Source organism: Glandiceps talaboti, chromosome 8 (assembly GCF_964340395.1).
Source record: "Glandiceps talaboti chromosome 8, keGlaTala1.1, whole genome shotgun sequence".
NCBI lineage: Eukaryota > Metazoa > Hemichordata > Enteropneusta > Spengelidae > Glandiceps > Glandiceps talaboti.
Window position 1 is genome coordinate 16,256,365 of NC_135556.1, and position 19,927 is coordinate 16,276,291.

Consider the following 19,927-nt stretch of genomic DNA (forward strand, 5'->3'; position numbering starts at 1 on the left):
GAGAAGTATTGTCAGTACAGAGTCGTGTGTGAGTCATTTAATTTTGTGCGTACAATTTACCATAATAATTGTATATGCGAAATCTTCGAAGGCAAACGATTGAATGTAATTATTTTCACCGTAAATCGACTTGTCGATCGTCATAACCGCAATGTGTAATCTTTATCGAATGTCTCTGGTAGTCGAGTGAAGCCTTGAAGTTATGTATAAATCATAACGATACTGGAACTAGACTAGCTTGCAGATTGAGTACGGTACTAGATTTAGACAATGTCCCTAAACGTCTTCACTATTAATAATCTGCTACTGTTCTAACTGAAGTCGGGCAGATTATAATCTTCCAATCTCCAGGTCAGAGTTTAGGGACAGTCAGAATTCAGTCCTGTGTACTACTTTGTCTGCAAACAGAACTAGTAGTAGAGTAGAGGTGAATGATATCGTATATCTGGTCAGTGGTAATTTTTGGCGTCCTCCCCCTTCCAATGTCTCGTACCTAGGTAGTCTAGCTGCTAGACCTCAGGCTTTCTTCTCAACACTCTGTTTCTGAAGGCGGCACAAAATTCGGGATGTCGCGAGCTTCGGTCGCCTTGACAGTGAACAGAAAAGCCCGGGGAGTCTAGCAGCAAGACTACTACCTAGGCTGCCGTTGGACGCCGGTCACAAAATAATGTAAAGTTAGATATACAATGAGTCAAAATAAAAAGTGGCCCTGTCCTAATTCATTCACCCCCCCCCAAAAAAAAAAAAGACCCTCCCTGAATTTGTCCTCCCTCTGTAAATAGTATGAACATTGTTGTTTTGTTTTTTTATAACCATTAATTAATCCATGGCATTTCTTTTTGTTTCAGATTTGAGGCGATATGCCAGAATCAACTGATAGTGATCTTCCAGTAAGAGTAGCTCTTCGGGCTCGTCCTCTGATTACAAAAGAACTAACAGAAGGATGCCAGCTTTGTTTGACATTTGTATCTAATGAGCCTCAAGTGATTCTGGGTAAAGACAAGGCATTCACCTATGACTATGTCTTTGATCCGCAAATTGATCAGTCCATTGTGTATGAGAAGGCTGTGGCTCCTCTCGTAGAAGGCATTTTCAAAGGTGAGAAAATAAACAGTCTTGAGAGTAGGGCAAACCTTAGTCTCGATGCCAACATGGTTTCTAAGTATACCTGTGAGTGGAGGTGTAAATGATAACGATACTGTATAGGAACTGGACTAGGCAAAGCTCAGACCGCTAATAGTGGTCTGAGGGTAAACCCATGTTCCCTGTTAAGTGTTTACAGTCCAGACTGATATTGTTGCATGTACCTATCACCTTTGATATAATCATTAGTTTTGATTATTACCTTTAAAATGTGATGCCATCAAGTCATACCATTTCTAACAATGGGAAAGATAATTTTGAATGCCATTGAAGATCAGTTGTTGTTTTAAGAAAAACACTTCTTCAGTGAAAAAATTTATAAACCCATCTTGTGCCACTTGGTACTACAATTTGTTATGTAAAAAAAATAATGCAACTACAGTGACTTTGTGTTTATAACAGTTACATGACTTACATGTACCATATTTTTCCAGGATACAATGCCACAGTACTTGCCTATGGCCAGACAGGATCTGGTAAAACTTACACAATGGGTAGTGGCTACACTGAAGCTCAAGCTGAGAATTCAGCATTGGTTGGTGTCATTCCTAGAGTTATAAATACTCTATTCAAAACTCTGGAACAACATGAAGACACAGAATTCACTCTGAGAGTGTCATATCTAGAAGTAAGTCCATACAGAATAAGTTGATATTCAGATATTTATATATCAAATGTTTTGTATAGCTTTTATTTGCCCTGAAAAGTAAGGTACTTACATGTATTTGATTCATCTGTTGTTTTTTTATCAAAACTGGTCAAAGATTAATGATTGTACCCCGGTATTTGCTGCTTAGAATAAACAAAGTGAAAATTCAGGGCAAGGGTAGAGCAGTGACCTGCATGATTCATAAGCCATGATACAAAACAGGTTTATGGTCAGAATCTAACTAGTGAACTTAGATGACAGTTACATCTCAAATAAAATTGTCAGATAACATACAATGAAAAGATATTACACATGCATTGGGTAGAACAAAGGAGGCCCAGTGATAGTTGACATCATGAGAGAGTAAGTGTATCATATATCTCTAAATGACAAATAATTGACTTCAAAGTTAGTACAGAATATAGTGCCAATCTGTGTGATTCAAAGACAAATCAGTCTTATATGGTCAGTAGAAATTGCCAAAACAATTCATCCACTGTCAGTCACACTTATTTGAATTCTACATTTCAAGTTCCACCAGTGATTACTTTGTTCTTTACTATCACACTATGCATCTTACCTCAAACAGGCTATGTGTTGTTGCTCTACACAATTATTGTATGCTATATTATGTATAGTTTCTAAATTTCTACTCACCGAGTCAAAAAAAATTTAGAAGTGAATTTTCAAATTTTCACCAACATCACGTCAACATCATCAGGAGTGTACTTCGACTAAGAAACGTTCTGCCATTCCGGCCTCCTCTGTGAGAGGGGTAGACCTATGTGTGAGGGCACCCAATGGCATCATGGCATACCGTACAGACTATACGTCACTAGGGTGTACTAGACTGGGCAATTTCATTAGTAATCATTAAAACCAAGCATCCATAACCATTCAATCTTGTATATTCTGTATGTTTTTTCCGAACAGGTGTACAATGAAGAAATAAATGATTTATTGAGTAAAAAGAAAGAATCACTGGCAGTGAGAGAGGATGTAGATGGTAGTATTAGAGTAAGTATAACCAACTATCATGGTTTTCACATAATGGTATTGGTTTATTTTCAAATATATATCTTTTCCGTGATATTCTTGTTGAATTTAATGGTCAATTCCAAAGTTTACTAGGTATATGAAAAAAAAATTGTAGCAAATGAACTGAATATGACATATTTGTCATTAGATGTATAGTGATCACTAAATGTACATACCCCCCAGTAGCTGTACTGAACTGAAAATGTTTGTTTACATAATTGTTCATATTTTTGACATAATGTTATACTTACTGATAAATGCATGATCACACCTCGTATGATTGGTATTCCACAAAATGTACTATTTGTTAACAAACAATGCTTTTTTTAATGGATGTCATGTGTGTAAATGAGAAACTTTTATTGTACTTCACTGTAGGTTCAAGGGCTAGAGGAAAGACAGGTTAATAGTGTTGCTGAAATGGTGAGATGTTTAGAGAATGGCTCTGAAGGTAGAACAACAGGTTCCACAGCAATGAATTTACAGTCCAGTAGATCACATGCTATATTTACAATACACATAGACCAAAGGAAGAAAGATGACAGGTAACTACTTCTATCAGTGAAGTCTGTGGGATCAGTACTGACCCCGGAACACATGACACTTTCTCAAAATTCTGCAACAAAATAGGCAATTTTAATAAGGGGTGTTACGTCTTGTTGTTGATCTTGTGAGATATGTAAATATGCCTCGCAACAACGGTTGTCAAACATGTGATCGTGGCCAAGCTTTCGCCGTAACCAAGTGCAATGATGTTGAGAACAATAGTGTTGCTAAGATTTTGACACTTTCAGCTTGACCATCCTCGCTTGATTGCTATCGATGTAGTGGCTCATGCGGAATCTCGTGAGATCTGCCACAAGACGAAAAATGGCATGTTTACAATCAAAGCCATGTCACCTGAAATCTTACTAATATTTCTATGTTCCAGCATGTGTGACTACAATTTTACTGGTATACATGCAGCTGCATAATGTACCTAACATTGGATCACATGTCATATTTACGATATACTAATAGACTAGGTAAAGACACATGGCATATAACAACTCATAGTTACATAAGTGACAAAACTGTATTGTAATATGAAATGAAATTATTGGGATTATCATTTGAGTGAAGAAATAAGTTGTTTGGCAGGCAATACTCAGTACCTGTAATAGCATTTACCTTATGCTGGAGGGTCAAAAGAGAACAAGAATGTCAACTGTCAGTAATGTTACCATAATGTAAGTTTACAAAGTGTGCAGTACATAGGCATACCAAGAAAGTATTTTGAAATTAATTCTTGTCATTGTGTTTTACTTGCAAACAGTAATGACTTCCTACGAGCCAAGTTTCATCTTGTTGATTTGGCCGGTTCTGAAAGAGCTAAGAGGACCCAGGCACAGGGAGATAGATTTCGGGAAGGTAAGAACCTTATCATATTGGAATACATGGCATTGGTATGACAGCAAATGAAGTTTCAGTTTACTAAGACACCTATTGGTATATAAATACAATAATCATTGCAAGTCTTAGGTCAAGTACATGTATGATGTCTTTGGTATAAATTATATGTAAATTTATCAGCTTTTTTTTCTCTTTATGGCCGTTTACTAATACTGCAGTGTTAATGTTTTAATTTAATTAAATAATGTTTTATTGTGTACCTAGGAGTTAACATAAACAAAGGCTTGTTAGCTCTTGGCAATGTAATCAGTGCTCTTGGAGATGAAAATGGCAGGAAAAGTCATGTTCCGTACAGAGATGCTAAACTTACAAGGCTGTTGCAAGGTAAGACTTGGAGTACATAGATAAGAGTCTAAAATTACACTATCCTGTAAAAGTTTAATACTATACAATTTTTACATTGGTGTCGCGGGAGTTCTGTTATCATTATATATTTTTCTGAAAAAGCAAACTTCATAAAAAAACACCACTGCATTCCCACTATTTTGTGTACATGGATCTATTGCACACTCATTTGCACATAACTATGCAATAATGTTTTACAGTATTGCACAACATTGAAAATATATGTTGACAATTGTAAGTAATCATGGTACATGTGTAATAATGAAAAAAAAGAACAACCTAGAAATAAAGTTAGTATTAATGTAAGAAGGTAGGCAATGTGATAGCTATTACTTTGTAATGTGATAACTCATTGAAAGGTCAGAAAAATATTTTAAAAGTCTTTCCTCCAGACCTTGAACTTACCTAAAAGTTACTGGCTTTGTCTTCAGATTCCTTGGGTGGCAATAGTCAGACAGTAATGATAGCCTGTGTCAGCCCATCTGATTCAAACATGGAAGAAACTCTGAATACACTGAGATATGCAGATAGAGCGAGGCAAATCAAAAACAAACCCATAGTCAATCGTGACCCAGTGCAGGCAGAACTCCTAAGGCTCAGGCAACAGGTTGGTTTCTTGAAGTCGTTGAATTAAATTGTTTTCTCAATTAATGTGTTGTAATTCATAACAAAATATAATGGCTAGACCCATTTGCTTAATTAAATTCCATTTTAATCAAATCAATGCTTGTTGAGTTATAAGAACAAAATATAAATTGAATGCTCAGTATTGAAGTCTTTATTTTTATGATTTGTATTTGCAGGTTCAACATTTACTAGTCCAAAATGGAGGAATGGTTACCACTGCCGCCAGTCCAGGGTAAGTAGTTTAACAAAGCAAAACCATTTACCAAGAGTCATGTTTTTTACACTCAAGTACTAGTATTTACAACATACAGTTGCCAAATTCACACACTTCCATCTGCTCTTTGTAAGATTACTGTTGATAAGTACTTGGGGGTAAAACTTCTAGCTATAGTGGGTCAATCTGTTGACAAAGAATGAAGTGTGCAGTTGAAAATTTCAGGCAATAATTTTCTAGGTTGTGATTGGAACAAATGTTTACTTTGGCATGTATGTTGCAAATCGGCATACCAGTACAACTGCAAACAAATCACAACTATTTTGACTTTTAGGTGTGTCGACCGGCTTCTTTATTTCTTTTATTTATTTATTTTTTAAAGTTATCTATGTATTTATTTCTTTGAACAGAAATGCACAAGATATGAAGGTGTTGCTAGAGAGAAATAAGACACTGGAGGTGAGATATAACATTCAAACACTACCAGATACAAGACAAGTCATTTGATTTTTACAGCTACATGTAACAGAACTCTTGTTTTTTGCTTGATTTTATTTCTGCAGATTTGCAAGTAATTCAGTAAAAGCTTTAAAAAAAATAGATTGTCACTTTGTATAGCGTATGTCTGAAGGGAAGTGTTATGTCAACCACAAATATATTGATTATGAAAATGAGTTTCTATGATATATAGTAACACTTAGTTACACCTGCTACCTTCTAGAGGACTTTATTTCTTTTCAATAGTCAGTATGAAATTCAGTTGAGTGTGTTTTACTACTCACAAGCCTAAATTACTAACACCCATTTTGTTTCATCATTTCTTCACATCAATAGGCAGAGAATCAGAAGTTATCATCTGAGTTACAAGTAGCTGTTGACCAAACAACTCACATGTGTGAAAAGGCCATTTTGGTAAGTTTAACTGTAACTGTAAGAAATCTTGCTCCAGAAAAAGACGGGCAGAATTAGAAATGATGGATTAAAGATACAGTTGAGGACGTCACCTTCAGTTGTGCAAATAAGGGATTTTGCGTCTCGTTGCAGATGTCACGAGATATGCTGATATGCCTAGCAACAACGGTTGCCAAACATGTGATTGTGGTCAAGCTTTCATCGTGGCCATGTGTGATGATGTTGAGAACAATAGTGTTGCAAAACATTTGACACTTTCAGTTTGACCACCCTCACATGGTTGCTATGGATGCAATGGCTCACGTGGGATATCGTGAGATCTGCCATGAGACAAAAAAAACCCAGCTTATTGTAACAAATAAACAATATGTATCCTTGAAGTACTGGTACATGTTAAGTACAATACACATGTAGGTACTGTAATGTCAACCATTGAGGTCATGTATGGATGCAAACTGCATTGCAACGACTCATAAAAGATCAACGCTTATGAGTTCTCATACATACATTGTGTTACCTACATTGTGTTATGCTTGGCGTGCACTTCCACACCTGCTGAGTGTATATTACAATGCAGCTGTCATGTGTTAACATTGCTATAGTGTGTTGTAATAATTTGTAAGAACTATCAACATATTAATGTTTGTCAGTGATAATTTTCTATTGCTTTGTTCGTTTTATAGCTTGAAATGGCAAGAGATAAGTTGAAACAGAAATTAGAAGACATTAAAGAATCTCTTGGCCCAAATATGGAAATGTTGATTTCTTTGGAAAATGAAGTTGACAATGAGGAAGTCCGTGAGAAACTTAAAACTGTCAAAGAACTGCAACAGAAAATAGCTTGTCTTGAGGTGAGTATGGTAATTTGGAAATGTTTGAAGTTGAAAGAAAAATAATCTTGTGAACACAATGTGATTTTTTTTTTTTTATGGAATTAGGTTTTCATGATTTCAAAGCTTGCCACGTAAGTACATACATCATGTATGTACACATACACATATCCGCAAATTCAAATCTGAGTGACCTACGGTGCCCTGTCACTTCTCATCTTCAACTCAAAGTGACAGGGCACCTTAGGTCACTCAGATTTGAATTTGCGGATATGTGTATGTGCTCATACATGATGTATGTACTTATATGGCAAGTTTTGAAATCATGAAAACCTAATTTCATAAAAGTGCCCTGTCACTTTGAGTTGAAGATGAGAAGTGACATGGCACCTTAGGTCACAAGTATTTTCTGAGTAAATAAAGGAAAATATCAGGAATAATGTAATTATAACAGCAAGCATAATTTATGAAAAAATGGTAAGAGTAATAGCAACTTTGAACATTTTGACTCATATTTCGAGTACCCACAGAACAAATGATGCAGATGCATGTTGTCAGCATAGAATAACAAGGGTATAAATTCCATATTTCTTGTTCAAACGATTTCAACTTGACTCGTGTGTACTGTAGTATAAGCTTAGTCAAAACCATTTTATTACGACTAATCAAGCATTTGGTTTGCTACAAGATTGGCAAAAACTAAATCTATTGTTCTTCAATGCAGTAGTAACGCAAGTGGGTGATAGCAGTTCCTCTGTTGTGCAATTCTAATCACCCTGTGATCAGGATAGTGTAAACATACTAGAACAGGACACTGCAAGTTCATGGAACTCTCAATAAAACTCTGCGACACCTCCCTACTGAGACTATAATTAAACCAACATCAATTCAATAGCTTATAACTGTTGTATCAACATGTTGGGACAATAGTTTTAGTTTGTGTCTATCTTGATAAACAGAAGGCTCAATTACTTGAGTACTATTTGTCACCCATAATAGGAAGATGACAAGAGCACACAATCTGGAGATGAAATGAATACAGAAGAAGACATGGATACATCAGGTGACAATGGTGAGAATGTTGTCATGGACAACGAACATTTACTGAGAAGAGCTGAGATGAACAGACAGCTACAGGATTTGAACAAAGCCTTACAAATGAAACAAGAGTTAGCAAGTAAAATGTCACACAACGATGACAGAATGATGTCTATGAAAATACAGTATGAGGTAAAGTCATACATTTATATAACTTATTAAATTTTGTATTTTGGAAGGATATTAAAAACAGCAATGATTTCTTTGTGTGTTTGCATTAGTAATTACACATGTAAACAGTTAAACATTTTTACAAGGTTTTGTTTTTTAAACGTTGTAGAAAATAACCATTGCTTCTTTAACATTAACAGATACCAAAATTTAATGGTACTGTATATCAGTTGAAATGAGACTTCCTACATTTTATTCACAAAAGGACACAGAGACTATAGTTAGCACCTCATGTATCCCTAGATCAGAAAGGGAAAATCTGATGGCTGTTTTGTCCCATTTTTGAACAAAGTGTCTTGGAGTTTGATTTTGATTTTGATAACAGAAATTACAAGAGGGCTTGGAGCTGATTATCTCACAATGGTAAATGACAATAAATTACCCATATTTAGTGGTTCTACTCCAAAAAAGTTATTATGGAAATATAGATTTCACAGCCACAATGTAATTGTTGATAGTTTTTTTCAGTGAATGTGGTTATAAAGTACAATATTTTGTGAAAAGTCGCTGTTTCACTGTTCATACAGCCTTGAAATAACAAATTTTGTAATTTTTATTTTATACAGACCTCAATGAACCAGCTTGAAACTGAAATATCATCTCTTCAGAAGGAGAAGGATGAACTAGCTAAGGCCCTGGTAGAGGCCAAGTGTAATACAGCCGGTAACAAGTAAGTTTACATCTAATTAGTATGCATACACAGTAGGTGCAGTGTTAAAGTATATGATATATTTTGTTTATGACACTGATAATCCGGCCTTCGGTGTACTAAGATAGATGCAAACTAAATCTATTGTTCTTCAATGTGGTAGATTACACTAGTGGGTGATAGCAGTTCCTCTGTTGTGTGATTCTAATCACCCTGTGATCAAGATAGTGTAAACATTGGAAGTCCCAAAATAACACTGCAAGTTCATTGAACTCTAAACTAGTTTTCAGAGACACCTCCCTACTGAGACTATAATTAAACCAATGTCCATCCAGTAGCTTATCACAGTTGTATCAACATGTTATGACAATAGTTTTAGTTTGTGTCTATCTTAGAAAACCAAAGGTTCAACTACCAGGGTAATAATTAACAGCCAAAAACTTCCATGAATAACATGTTATTTTGTTGTGAAATAGTTGTCTAAACTAGATTTACCCTCCATCGATATTTAAGTGACATGAGACATGAAACGAAATATTTTAAACATTTTATTTCTATTTTCAGAGTGAGTGAACAGAGGAGAAAGAGACTACAAGAACTGGAGGGTCAGATAGGGCAGCTGAGAAAGAAGTTAGTAGAACACGGTAAACTTCTGAAGTTGAAAGAACAAAGTGACCAGAGAGTATCTAAACTCAACGTTGAAATCAAGGTATGCCAATCAAATTTACATCATGATGTGCAGTTCATGTAATTTGGATGAACAATCCAAGCTCAGTGACTCGGACTCTGATTTCTACAGTTTTGGTGAACACTACATGATGGAGTACAATACACCATATATAGCCAATAAATCTATACACCATAGATATAGAATATGACTCCACACATGGCTCAAAGCTTAGCCCATTTTAGTAGCATATCAGTCCAAATTGTTTATGGTGTGGCCAGCAAACTACATGTATTTTGTGTGGTCCACGGACCATGATTATTTCCTAGTGAACTATTTCCATGGCTCTCACCAGAAATGTTCTTTCAGTTGCTTTCAAAGATTGTGTACATGTTTTTCTTTTGTGGTGGAATAAATTTCAATTCAATTCTATTCAATTTTTGGTTAGTCACATAATGTACCTAAATATTTTTGGTGTCTTGATAGGTTCAAGTCATAAATCACAATCTTTTCAATATCACTTACAGTAAACCCACATTGATACAGAATAACTCTTTATACTAAAACAATCCATTCTGACACTTGCAGACCATGAAACAAACCAGAGTTCGGCTGATGAAACAAATGAAAGAAGATGCTAGTAGATTCCAACAATTCAAGGCAAAGAAAGACAGGGAAGTCATGCAGTTGAAAGAAAAGGTATGTATGTATGTATGTATGTATGTATGTATGTATGTATGTGTGTGTGTATGTATGTATGCATGTATGTATGTTGTATGTATGTATGTATACTATGTATGTATATATGTATGTATGTATGTTGTATGTATGTATGTATTTATGTATGTATACTATGTATGTATGTATGTATATATGTATGTATGTATGTATGTATGTATGTATTTATGTATGTATGTATGTATGTATGTATGTATGTATGTATGTATGTATGTATGTATGTATGATAAACAGGTGTTTTACTGTTACATGATACTTTTAGCTGAATTTGTGCTCTCTCAAGATTACTCTCAAGTTTCATTTTTCAATTCTAGAATGTTGATTTTTGTGTATGCAAAATATACATCTAATACAAGTAAATCAATAAATTTATAACTAATATCAAGCATGTGATTTCTGGGACCCAAAAGCAACATCGGGTGAAAATGAGAAGACATTTTGTAAGGTATATAAAACTTCTTGTGGAGATGTGTATGTTGTCTGACAGTCTGAGTTCTGTCAGTATTCTCTGCATTAGACTTTTGTTAATATGTATATTCTTGTATGTTTCACTTGAAGGACCGTAAACGACAGTTTGAACTAACCAAATTGTCAAGGAAAAATGAACTACAGCAGAATATGTTGAAAAGAAAAGCAGAGGAGGTGAGTGTTATCCATGTCTTTTTTATGGTCTGTCAACCTGATTTCAAATAAAGCTTTGGCTGCAGACATATAACAGTTTTTGTCAATAACCCATTCCTCATGGAAAAAGAATATGTTAACATCACCTGTCTGGTTCCATTGTACAAAAACCTAGCCAGTAACCTGGAACGCTCACACCAATCTTTGTATCTGACTGAGTGGAAAATTACACGAGACAGGAAAGACTTTTTCTCCAAGTGGAATTATGCAGATAAGGCTAATTCAAAGTGATGTTCAAAACTTCGGATGAGTGAGAGTTTATACAGTGATCGCAACACCACGCATCATGTTCATCATCATCAAACAAAAACCACTTCTGCTGAAGAGCACTGAACTTTGACCTGTCTACAATGTTTGTATTCTTTTTGAGTTCAGTTTATACATGTGAACAAATTCAACATTTATCATTGCAGGCAGCTGCAGCTAATAAGAGACTTAAGGAAGCAATGCTGAAACAGAAAGCAGCCAGTGATAAACGTGAAGAATCCTTTGCACAGAGTGATATGCAAGGTGTAGGGCAACGAGTTAGAGTAAGTCACCATTGTCATTGATGTTGATGTGTGTTCCTTGTATAAATATGAAACACCCAGTTGCAGCTCACAAATAGACAATGTCTGTGTTATTTCTAGAAAACCAATATTTGGCTTTCAACCCTGAATAATTTATTGATTTCTTCACAGAATTGGCTAGGGAGTGAACTAGAGGTGTTAGTCAGTATGGGTGAAGCTAGACATCACCTGCAGAGTCTTTTATCTGATAGGAAAGTAATTTCACAGCAGCTGGCTGAACTACAATGTGATGGTGAACCTCCCAAGGTGAGAATCAAAATAATCAATATCAGTGACAGTCTAATAATTGGGATGATTGTATTCTTACTGTGTTACAGAACAGCCATGTGTTGCCACTCTAATCTACTATATACAGTTGATGACATAATTGTAATGACTAAAGTTGACATGCTTACTTTGATTTTTAGAAAAAGGCTCTGAATGCAACGTTTACATGTGAGGATGATGAAGAAGATGGTGATGGAGAGGATGAAGAGAAGAAACAAAAGATCAGTTCATTGAAACAAGAACTTCAACTCAGGTTTGTCAATAAACCATAACCTTCGTTCCTACTCTAATTCACAGATTATTAACCCTCAACAGGTACAACCTGCAGGGGGGGGGGGGGGGGGGGGGGGGGGGGGGGGGCTCAACAGACACAACCAGCAAGGGAGCCTCAACAGGCACAACGTACAAGGGACCCTCAACAGACACAACCAGCAATGGAGCCTCAACTGGCACAACCAGCAATGGAGCCTCAACAGACACAACCAGCAATGGAGCCTCAACAGGCACAACCTGCAAGGGGCCCAAACAATACAACCTGCAGGGGACTGTAGAAATGACCTGTGTCTGTCCATTCATCCAACCATCTGTCTGTACATCAAATATGCTAGAATAACATTGTTTACTACATTTAATGAGGGGGTAGTAAACAAGTATACAGTAGTTTGTTATTACACAAGTTATCAACACTGCGTCTAGTTGTAACTTTCTGACTCATATCTCTACCTTTCATTACAGGAGTGCCCAGATAGCTGATCTACAGCACAGAGTTATGGACGCTGATCAAGGTAGTTCTTTCAACATCTTGTGTTCAATATATTGTCATTTGTTTGACAAATTCCAGTATAGAAAAATGATCTATTCAAAATGTAGCATAGAAAATCTAAAGTCAGCTTTCAGTACAAGAAAACATGCATTGAATAGCAAGCTTTGTCACTTTAGTTTTTAACCAAATTTGTCTTCTTGTGACAGGAGAGAAAGCCAAACATCGATGGAGCAACATCCGTTCCATAGTGGAAGCAAAGTGTGGTCTCAAATGGTTGTTTAATAGCGTAAGTCAAGTATATATATTTTGTGTGGTGTATCTTCTCATTACCCACAACTAAAATTTTCAATAAAACCATAGCTGATTAATTTGTCCACTATAGTGTTTATTTATCAAATTGTCCATGTAAACACCTTTGTGGACAAACGTAAATCTGGAATGGCGGGCTTTTTGTTCACTGTTACCATTATTTTGAATTGAATTCTCCTTTGCATGACATCAAGTTTTAGTCTTGGTAACCCACTTCTACATCAAGATGAAAACATGAACATAGAAAATAAACAACAATGTAAGAAGAAATGAAGGTATTAAATCAAACTGAACAACTAAGTGACCACTACATCATAATTTAGAAAGATGTGAAATAAACAAATGTTACTGGAAATCTCATCAAATATTTATCAAAGTTACATGGTATGGAAATCTCTACAAGTTTTACCAGCTCCCTCCCCCCCCCTACATACATACATACCTTAGTAAACACACTGTTTCTATCTTACAGCTTGTAGATTGCAAAGTGCAGCAATCTGTGAAAGACAGTGAATTTAAGGACAGTGAGTCGGCACAGAAAGAGGCAAGACAAGAATTGGAAGACATGAAGAATGAATTACTACAGTACAGATTACAACATCAGCAGGAAATCACAGAGTTGCAGGCTGGTCATGAAGGAAAGGTAAATTAAATAAAAAAATTTACCTGGTAATTTTCCCTTACACGCTACATAACAAATTGTCTTACATTCTTAGTTTGCTCATACCTTTCTACATGTATTTCTGAGTACTTATCATCATCCACCCTATCCCCCTCCCATTCACTAAATGCAACAATTACAAAAACCACCCTTCTCACAGAATTGCCTGTTTGAAATACAGGGAATATATTTGTGTGATCAAACCTGAAATGTTGCTAATATTGACATGTTATTTGTATGTTATTGTCTGTTTTGAAAATTTAAAGGCTCAAACTATTTCCAGAAAGCCGAGAAAAATAGTTGCTACTTAACCTGACGAGGGGTAATATGATGTCTACTCACTAGTGCCTGAATAAGGCCAGGCAATAAGTATTGTATAACACATCACATTTTTCAGGCACATATTCTTTCCACAGTCAAAACAAAATCCCTGATAACACTTCCATACTACATGAATATTGCCCGAGGGAAAATAGTGTGACTAGTAACCCTATATGCAAATTGAGGTCACTATGAATCAATAGTCCATACCATGTTAAACGATCTATTAAGCCAATCAGTGTTGGTTATATGAAAACTATGTGATATAAAATGAACCATTACAAATCAGAATGAATAGTGCTACAGAGAGAGAGAGCAGAATCTGGTATATAACTTGGCCTAGATAGATGTATATACTAGTACTTCCTGACAGATATATATTATCTTTAGAATCATACAGGTCTATATTTTATGTTTTTTGTTATTTTCTTCATCAGGTATTGTATTTGTTGAAAGAGTTGCAGGGCCATGGATCCAATTCACCAAGGGACAGTGACAATACTACAGTCATCAAATTAAAAGAAAGACTCAAATTCCAGGTAATTAACCCACACACCTTCATACACACTTTAAGTTTACTAGGAATCCTTTCGACTAATGCTGTTTTACAAAGTGCCATCATCATCAAACCATTGTTAATGGTTTCAGTTTTACCTAAATGTTGAAGCTGTAAGTTATTGTAAACAATTAAGTTGTCTACCTATTGCATATAACTAAATACACTCCACCAATCCTACTTTATGGTAACATTGGATGACTCTATACATTATACATCTCCATTGCCTTCCTACCCTAGGAAAGCCAAATTGCTGATCTGAATGACGTGCATGAACAGTTGCAAGAGAAAACACAAGAGGTAGAAGTTTTGAAAAAGGTTGGTATCATTGTCGGTATATCATTGATATAATATCTCACTCTGTGTACCATGTACTGTCAAGATATATAGCTTTAGTCTAGAGTCTATTGTCAGGACAGCTTTACATGGTGTAGATGAGAGGACATATTACATGTACCACTGTTTAGAAACAATAACATGAAATGACAACATACCAGTGATATCAACTCATAGCCTGCCAACTTCCATGCACTGGCCCCATTTTTTTCCAATTTTTAAAAGCAGTTCACACAAAGTATTACTAAAACTTACATTGTAAAAAAATGATGCTGTGACAGTACATGCATTTTTGGTTAATAGTACGACTATGTCATTGATTTCACTGGATATCAATAATAATAATTTATTTCTTATAAAAGAGCGCACTACACTGCGTCTCAGTGCGCTTTCCATAACAATACACAGACTGGAATTTTAAAATACAGATGTAACTTGAAACTATACAAAATATGTGTAATACGCTAGTAAAATAGATAAATGTTTGAATAAGAAAATAATGCTAATAAAAACAATGCTTACTTAAAAAGGGCGAAATTTAAGGTTGATGTAAAAAGAAAAACTGCAAAATTCAATAAAAATGTCAAGATAGAATAATTTTTTGTATGAAGTACATAATCACAGTTTTACAGTCAAAACATCTATAACATTCAAATAAACATGGCTGAATTGAACTTGTATTCAAAATAGCACTATCAGTTTGAGTTGTATGCAAATGAAGTAGTTCATGCCCTGATCATCTTGCGTTATTCCATGTATACCTTTTTAGTAAACAGCAGAATAAACACAGGTCTATACATTCTTTCACAGCAATTAGCTGTTGCTCACTACCAAGGAAAGAAAATGTCTCTGCTACCCACATTAGCTGAGTCTTCAAACGTGGTGAAACAAACCAAGGTAAGATTTGTCATCAATACAAACAAGTACTACCAAACCAGAGTGACTGTAGAGTTTCAATTAGGTGACACAATGTTTTTTTTTTACATCTAGCAAGCGTTTTTTGTTACGAATTACAGACACAATGTACAGGCATGATAGTGTGCATGCACATGAAATGTTACATGTTATCTCACTGTGAACACAAATAAACAGTTTTGTGTGTAAATCTTCCTTGTTTCATCCAATGGTGATGTTGATTTGTGTTCACAGCCAGATAAGGTGTATCATTGTATTTGTGTGCATGCTATGAGTGTCTCCATTTTGTTTTGTGTAATTTAGCCTTGTGTAGGACATACAAAACCTTGTGCTGACTAATTGAAACTCTATAGTCACTCTGATTTGGTAACAATACTAAGGTTAGAATGATTGCTATATTCCTTCATTTGTTACATACGACACTGGTATTGTAATCCAGCATTCAGCTTACTAAAGATAGACACAAACTAAAACTATTGTTCTTCTATGTGATAGATTACACAAGTGGGTGATAGCTGTTCCTCTGTTGTGTGATTCTAATCACCCTGTGATCAAGATAGTGTAAACATTGGAAGTACTAAAACAGTACATTGCAAGATCATGCAACTCTGTCAATAAATTCTGTGACGCCTCCCTACTGAGACTGTAAACCAACATCCATTCAATAGCTTATGACTTCCATCAACATGTTGCGACAAAAGTTTTAGTTTTGTGTCTATCTTAGAAAACCGAAGCCTCAACTACCAGGGTAATGTTAACTTTACAACTTTTCATAAAGTGACTTCCCTGACAAGATTACATGTAAAAAGAACCAGCTGCCGTTAAGTATCGATCACCTATTAAGATCAATGAAGGTAACTAGAATTAAAATAGTGTTCCACCTTGGCATTGATGACTTTATTTACTAATGGGTACTGTAGACTGCAACTAAACCCCAATCTTTACTTACAAATTGTTACTGTAGCCTGCCACTTTGAAACCGAAAAACAGGAAGGAAGCTCTGGCAGATATCTTTGAAAGTGAGGAAGAGGATAGTTTCCTTGATGATTCTGGCTCTGATTGGGATGATAATGACAGTGACTCATCTTGGTGTGAGACACCTATTAAGAGGAAGAGATCTCAGCTACTTAGGAGGAAACCCAACCTGTCACTTCCAAAGGTAAGAAATGACATCACATGTTCTGTATAGGTGCCCAGCAAAGTATACAACCATTGATGAACTTATCTAGTGTTTGTTTCTATCTATATAACAGTTTATTGGTGATGAGTGTTAGATAGTTTCGATGGCAAGGGTATGTTTTATCGGTCTACACACGATCAGTTTGTTGGTTTGTACAGAGTGTGAACCAATAAAGTGTACTTGGTGTTGCCAAGTGCCCACCACTGGTAAACTGTTGGGCAGTCCAGAAGCAAACCTGACAAAAGATTCATAGTTGATGTACATTGTATTCATTGTAAATCAGACACACAGACAGACACACGGACGGACGGAAACAGACACACACACACACACACACACGCACGCACGCACGCACGCACGCACACACACACACACACACACACACACATACATACATACATACATACATACATACATACATACATACACACATACATACATACATACATACATACATACATACATACACACATACATACACACATGCATTTAAACTAACACAGTATGTACCTGTTCTATCAGAGCTATCTGTCAAATTCAACTTTGGATGATGAAAAAAATGTTGTTGTTTTTTTATCCTTAGGGTGGCTGTACCTGCAAAGGAAACTGCAATAAACGTTGTGGATGTGTAAAGAACTCCAAGGGATGTTCTGCAGCAACTTGTAGATGTGATGAAACCAAATGTAGCAATAGGAAAGAAAATGACTCCCTTGAGGAGACCATGGAGGTATGTATGGTTTACTGATATAAGTAGTTGGATAGAGAATGTAAGAAGTAATCCCATATTTCACTTTTTATCTGACCATGAACAAGCACCAATGTAGAAAAAACACTGTGCTGTGGTTATCAGAAGTCTCATTTTATAAGTAACATAGAATGTTTTAAAAGCAAAAGTGTGTGTGTGTGTGTGTGTGTGTGTGTGTGTGTGTGTGTGTGTAGAAGGTGATTGTTTGTTTGTGTGTGTGTGTGTGTGTGTGTGTGTGTGTGAATGTGTGCACTTGTGTGTACATGTATATAATGACATAATGATGCAAAGCAAATCATGTTATCTATGAACTTTCTAAAGATAACCACAAATCACTAATTAAATATTCACTTGACTTCATTTAAAATTACTGCAGTCATCAAGTCAGTATCAGAATTAGTTGATAGCCCTCACACCCCATCTACAGTTAAAAACTTTCTATAAGTTGGTGTTGAGATACATAAATTTACATATCAAATTTTTCTGTCCTCTGTTATTCACTCCAGTCCAACAGATCGGATATTTCTGAATCACAAAGTGAGCAGTCAACAATACTGGAAGCTGAAAACACAACTGACAATTCCATGGGACTGAATTCCACATTTGTCAAGAGTCCAGATCTAGAGGAGAACTCCTCTGAACCAACTAAAAAAGTACTCAAAGATTCCAACACCGCAACTGGAAAGAACACTTCACAAAGCAAACCTACAACGAAGCTCAAATCTCAAAAGTCAGATTCCAGTGTGTTCAAGAAACCACTCTCCCATCCTCTGTGGAATGCACCGATGACTAAGAGACCAAGAGCTGATATTACTAGTAACAGTGGTATCATCACGAAGAAGAAGAGACTTCTGAATTCAGCTGAGACTTCTTACTTTAAATCACCAGTCATAAAGGACTAAATATTGGGAGTGAAACAAGACTTCACTTTGTGTAACGGATAACTTATTACTGTAGTGGCAAGCTGATCCACGGTATTGGCTCTAGACGAAGTTAACTTTCATGTCTTGATTACAACCCATAACACTCAAGTAAAGCACTTTCTGTATGTGCTAAACTCGTTTATAGCATTCATATCAAGTGTAAAAGTATACTCTTTCAATTGGTTTATTTACAAGCCTAGCATGTGGCCTTTCTAATGTGGTCAATTAGTAAATGAAACAGTATACTTTTATACTTGATATGGATGCTATAAGCAACTGTGGTACATACAGAAAATGCTTTACTTTGGTGTTATGGGTTGTAATAACATGGAACATCATTGACATTTCATGGCCTGAACTGTGATCCCAACACTCTGTAAACTTTACGTTGGATGTGTAGAGGTTAGACGGTATTATGAACCTCTTCATTAGAAAATTACAGCCCATTTCAACTTACCGTTCACTGGCTCTGTTTGATACAACCACGCAGAAACCAATCAGAAACTGCACATGCTACACTTTTAATATAGCAAGATTGAATGAATATAGTTTCGTGCAATATTTTGTCAAAATAAAAATGAACTAATGTAATGTGCTACCATGAAGACCTGGGATGCAGACGTCAAAATATTGGTACTCACATGTCCGTGTTTAGTTGCAGTACATCTAAATGGCTTATTTCATTTGGACAAAATGTAGCAAGAACTTGCTATCTTAGCGTAGGATATGCAGCTTCTGATTGAGTTCATTGTATCAAACAGAACTGCTGAACAGTAACTTGAACGGTAGTACAGATTTCAGTACCGTATGCATAATCATTGTGGTGTGTGAGTACAGAACAATTTGCAGTAAACGCGCACATTTTTCCTTGCTGTCATCTTATAGCTTGATTTGTCTTCTATGTGTTTACCCACAACTAGAAAGAAATGTCATCTAAGCTGAATATTTGATTTCTTTAGTTTATACTGTGTATGTCCAAGTTTTGTAAATAATATTGGTGTCAATGACATTTGTGCTTATGTATTTAAATTAGTGGTTTAGTAGTATAGAGTGAGTGCACAAACAGTGTACATGTAATTATTTCAGTGAAGCAAGTCATTTTACATTTCCAATAATTAATAAACAACAACAAAGTTACTGCCTTGAAAATAAACACAAAAAACATAGA

The 19,927-nt window shown here is 35.7% G+C and overlaps 1 protein-coding gene across 1 annotated transcript; it reads left to right on the forward strand.

Moving 5' to 3' along the window:
- The first annotated feature begins 860 nt into the window (after positions 1-860).
- LOC144439266 (chromosome-associated kinesin KIF4-like) lies at positions 861-18,738 on the forward strand. Its single transcript, XM_078128541.1, has 28 exons — positions 861-1,098; positions 1,578-1,771; positions 2,726-2,809; positions 3,209-3,375; positions 4,146-4,240; positions 4,487-4,606; positions 5,059-5,234; positions 5,431-5,486; positions 5,879-5,927; positions 6,303-6,380; positions 7,064-7,231; positions 8,210-8,440; positions 9,046-9,149; positions 9,693-9,837; positions 10,384-10,494; positions 11,092-11,179; positions 11,632-11,744; positions 11,895-12,029; positions 12,191-12,303; positions 12,786-12,835; positions 13,020-13,099; positions 13,595-13,765; positions 14,542-14,643; positions 14,901-14,978; positions 15,807-15,902; positions 16,876-17,070; positions 17,675-17,818; positions 18,343-18,738. The coding sequence occupies exons 1-28, from the start codon at positions 861-863 to the stop codon at positions 18,736-18,738; spliced, it is 3,777 nt and encodes a 1,258-aa protein (XP_077984667.1).
- The last annotated feature ends 1,189 nt before the right edge of the window (positions 18,739-19,927 follow it).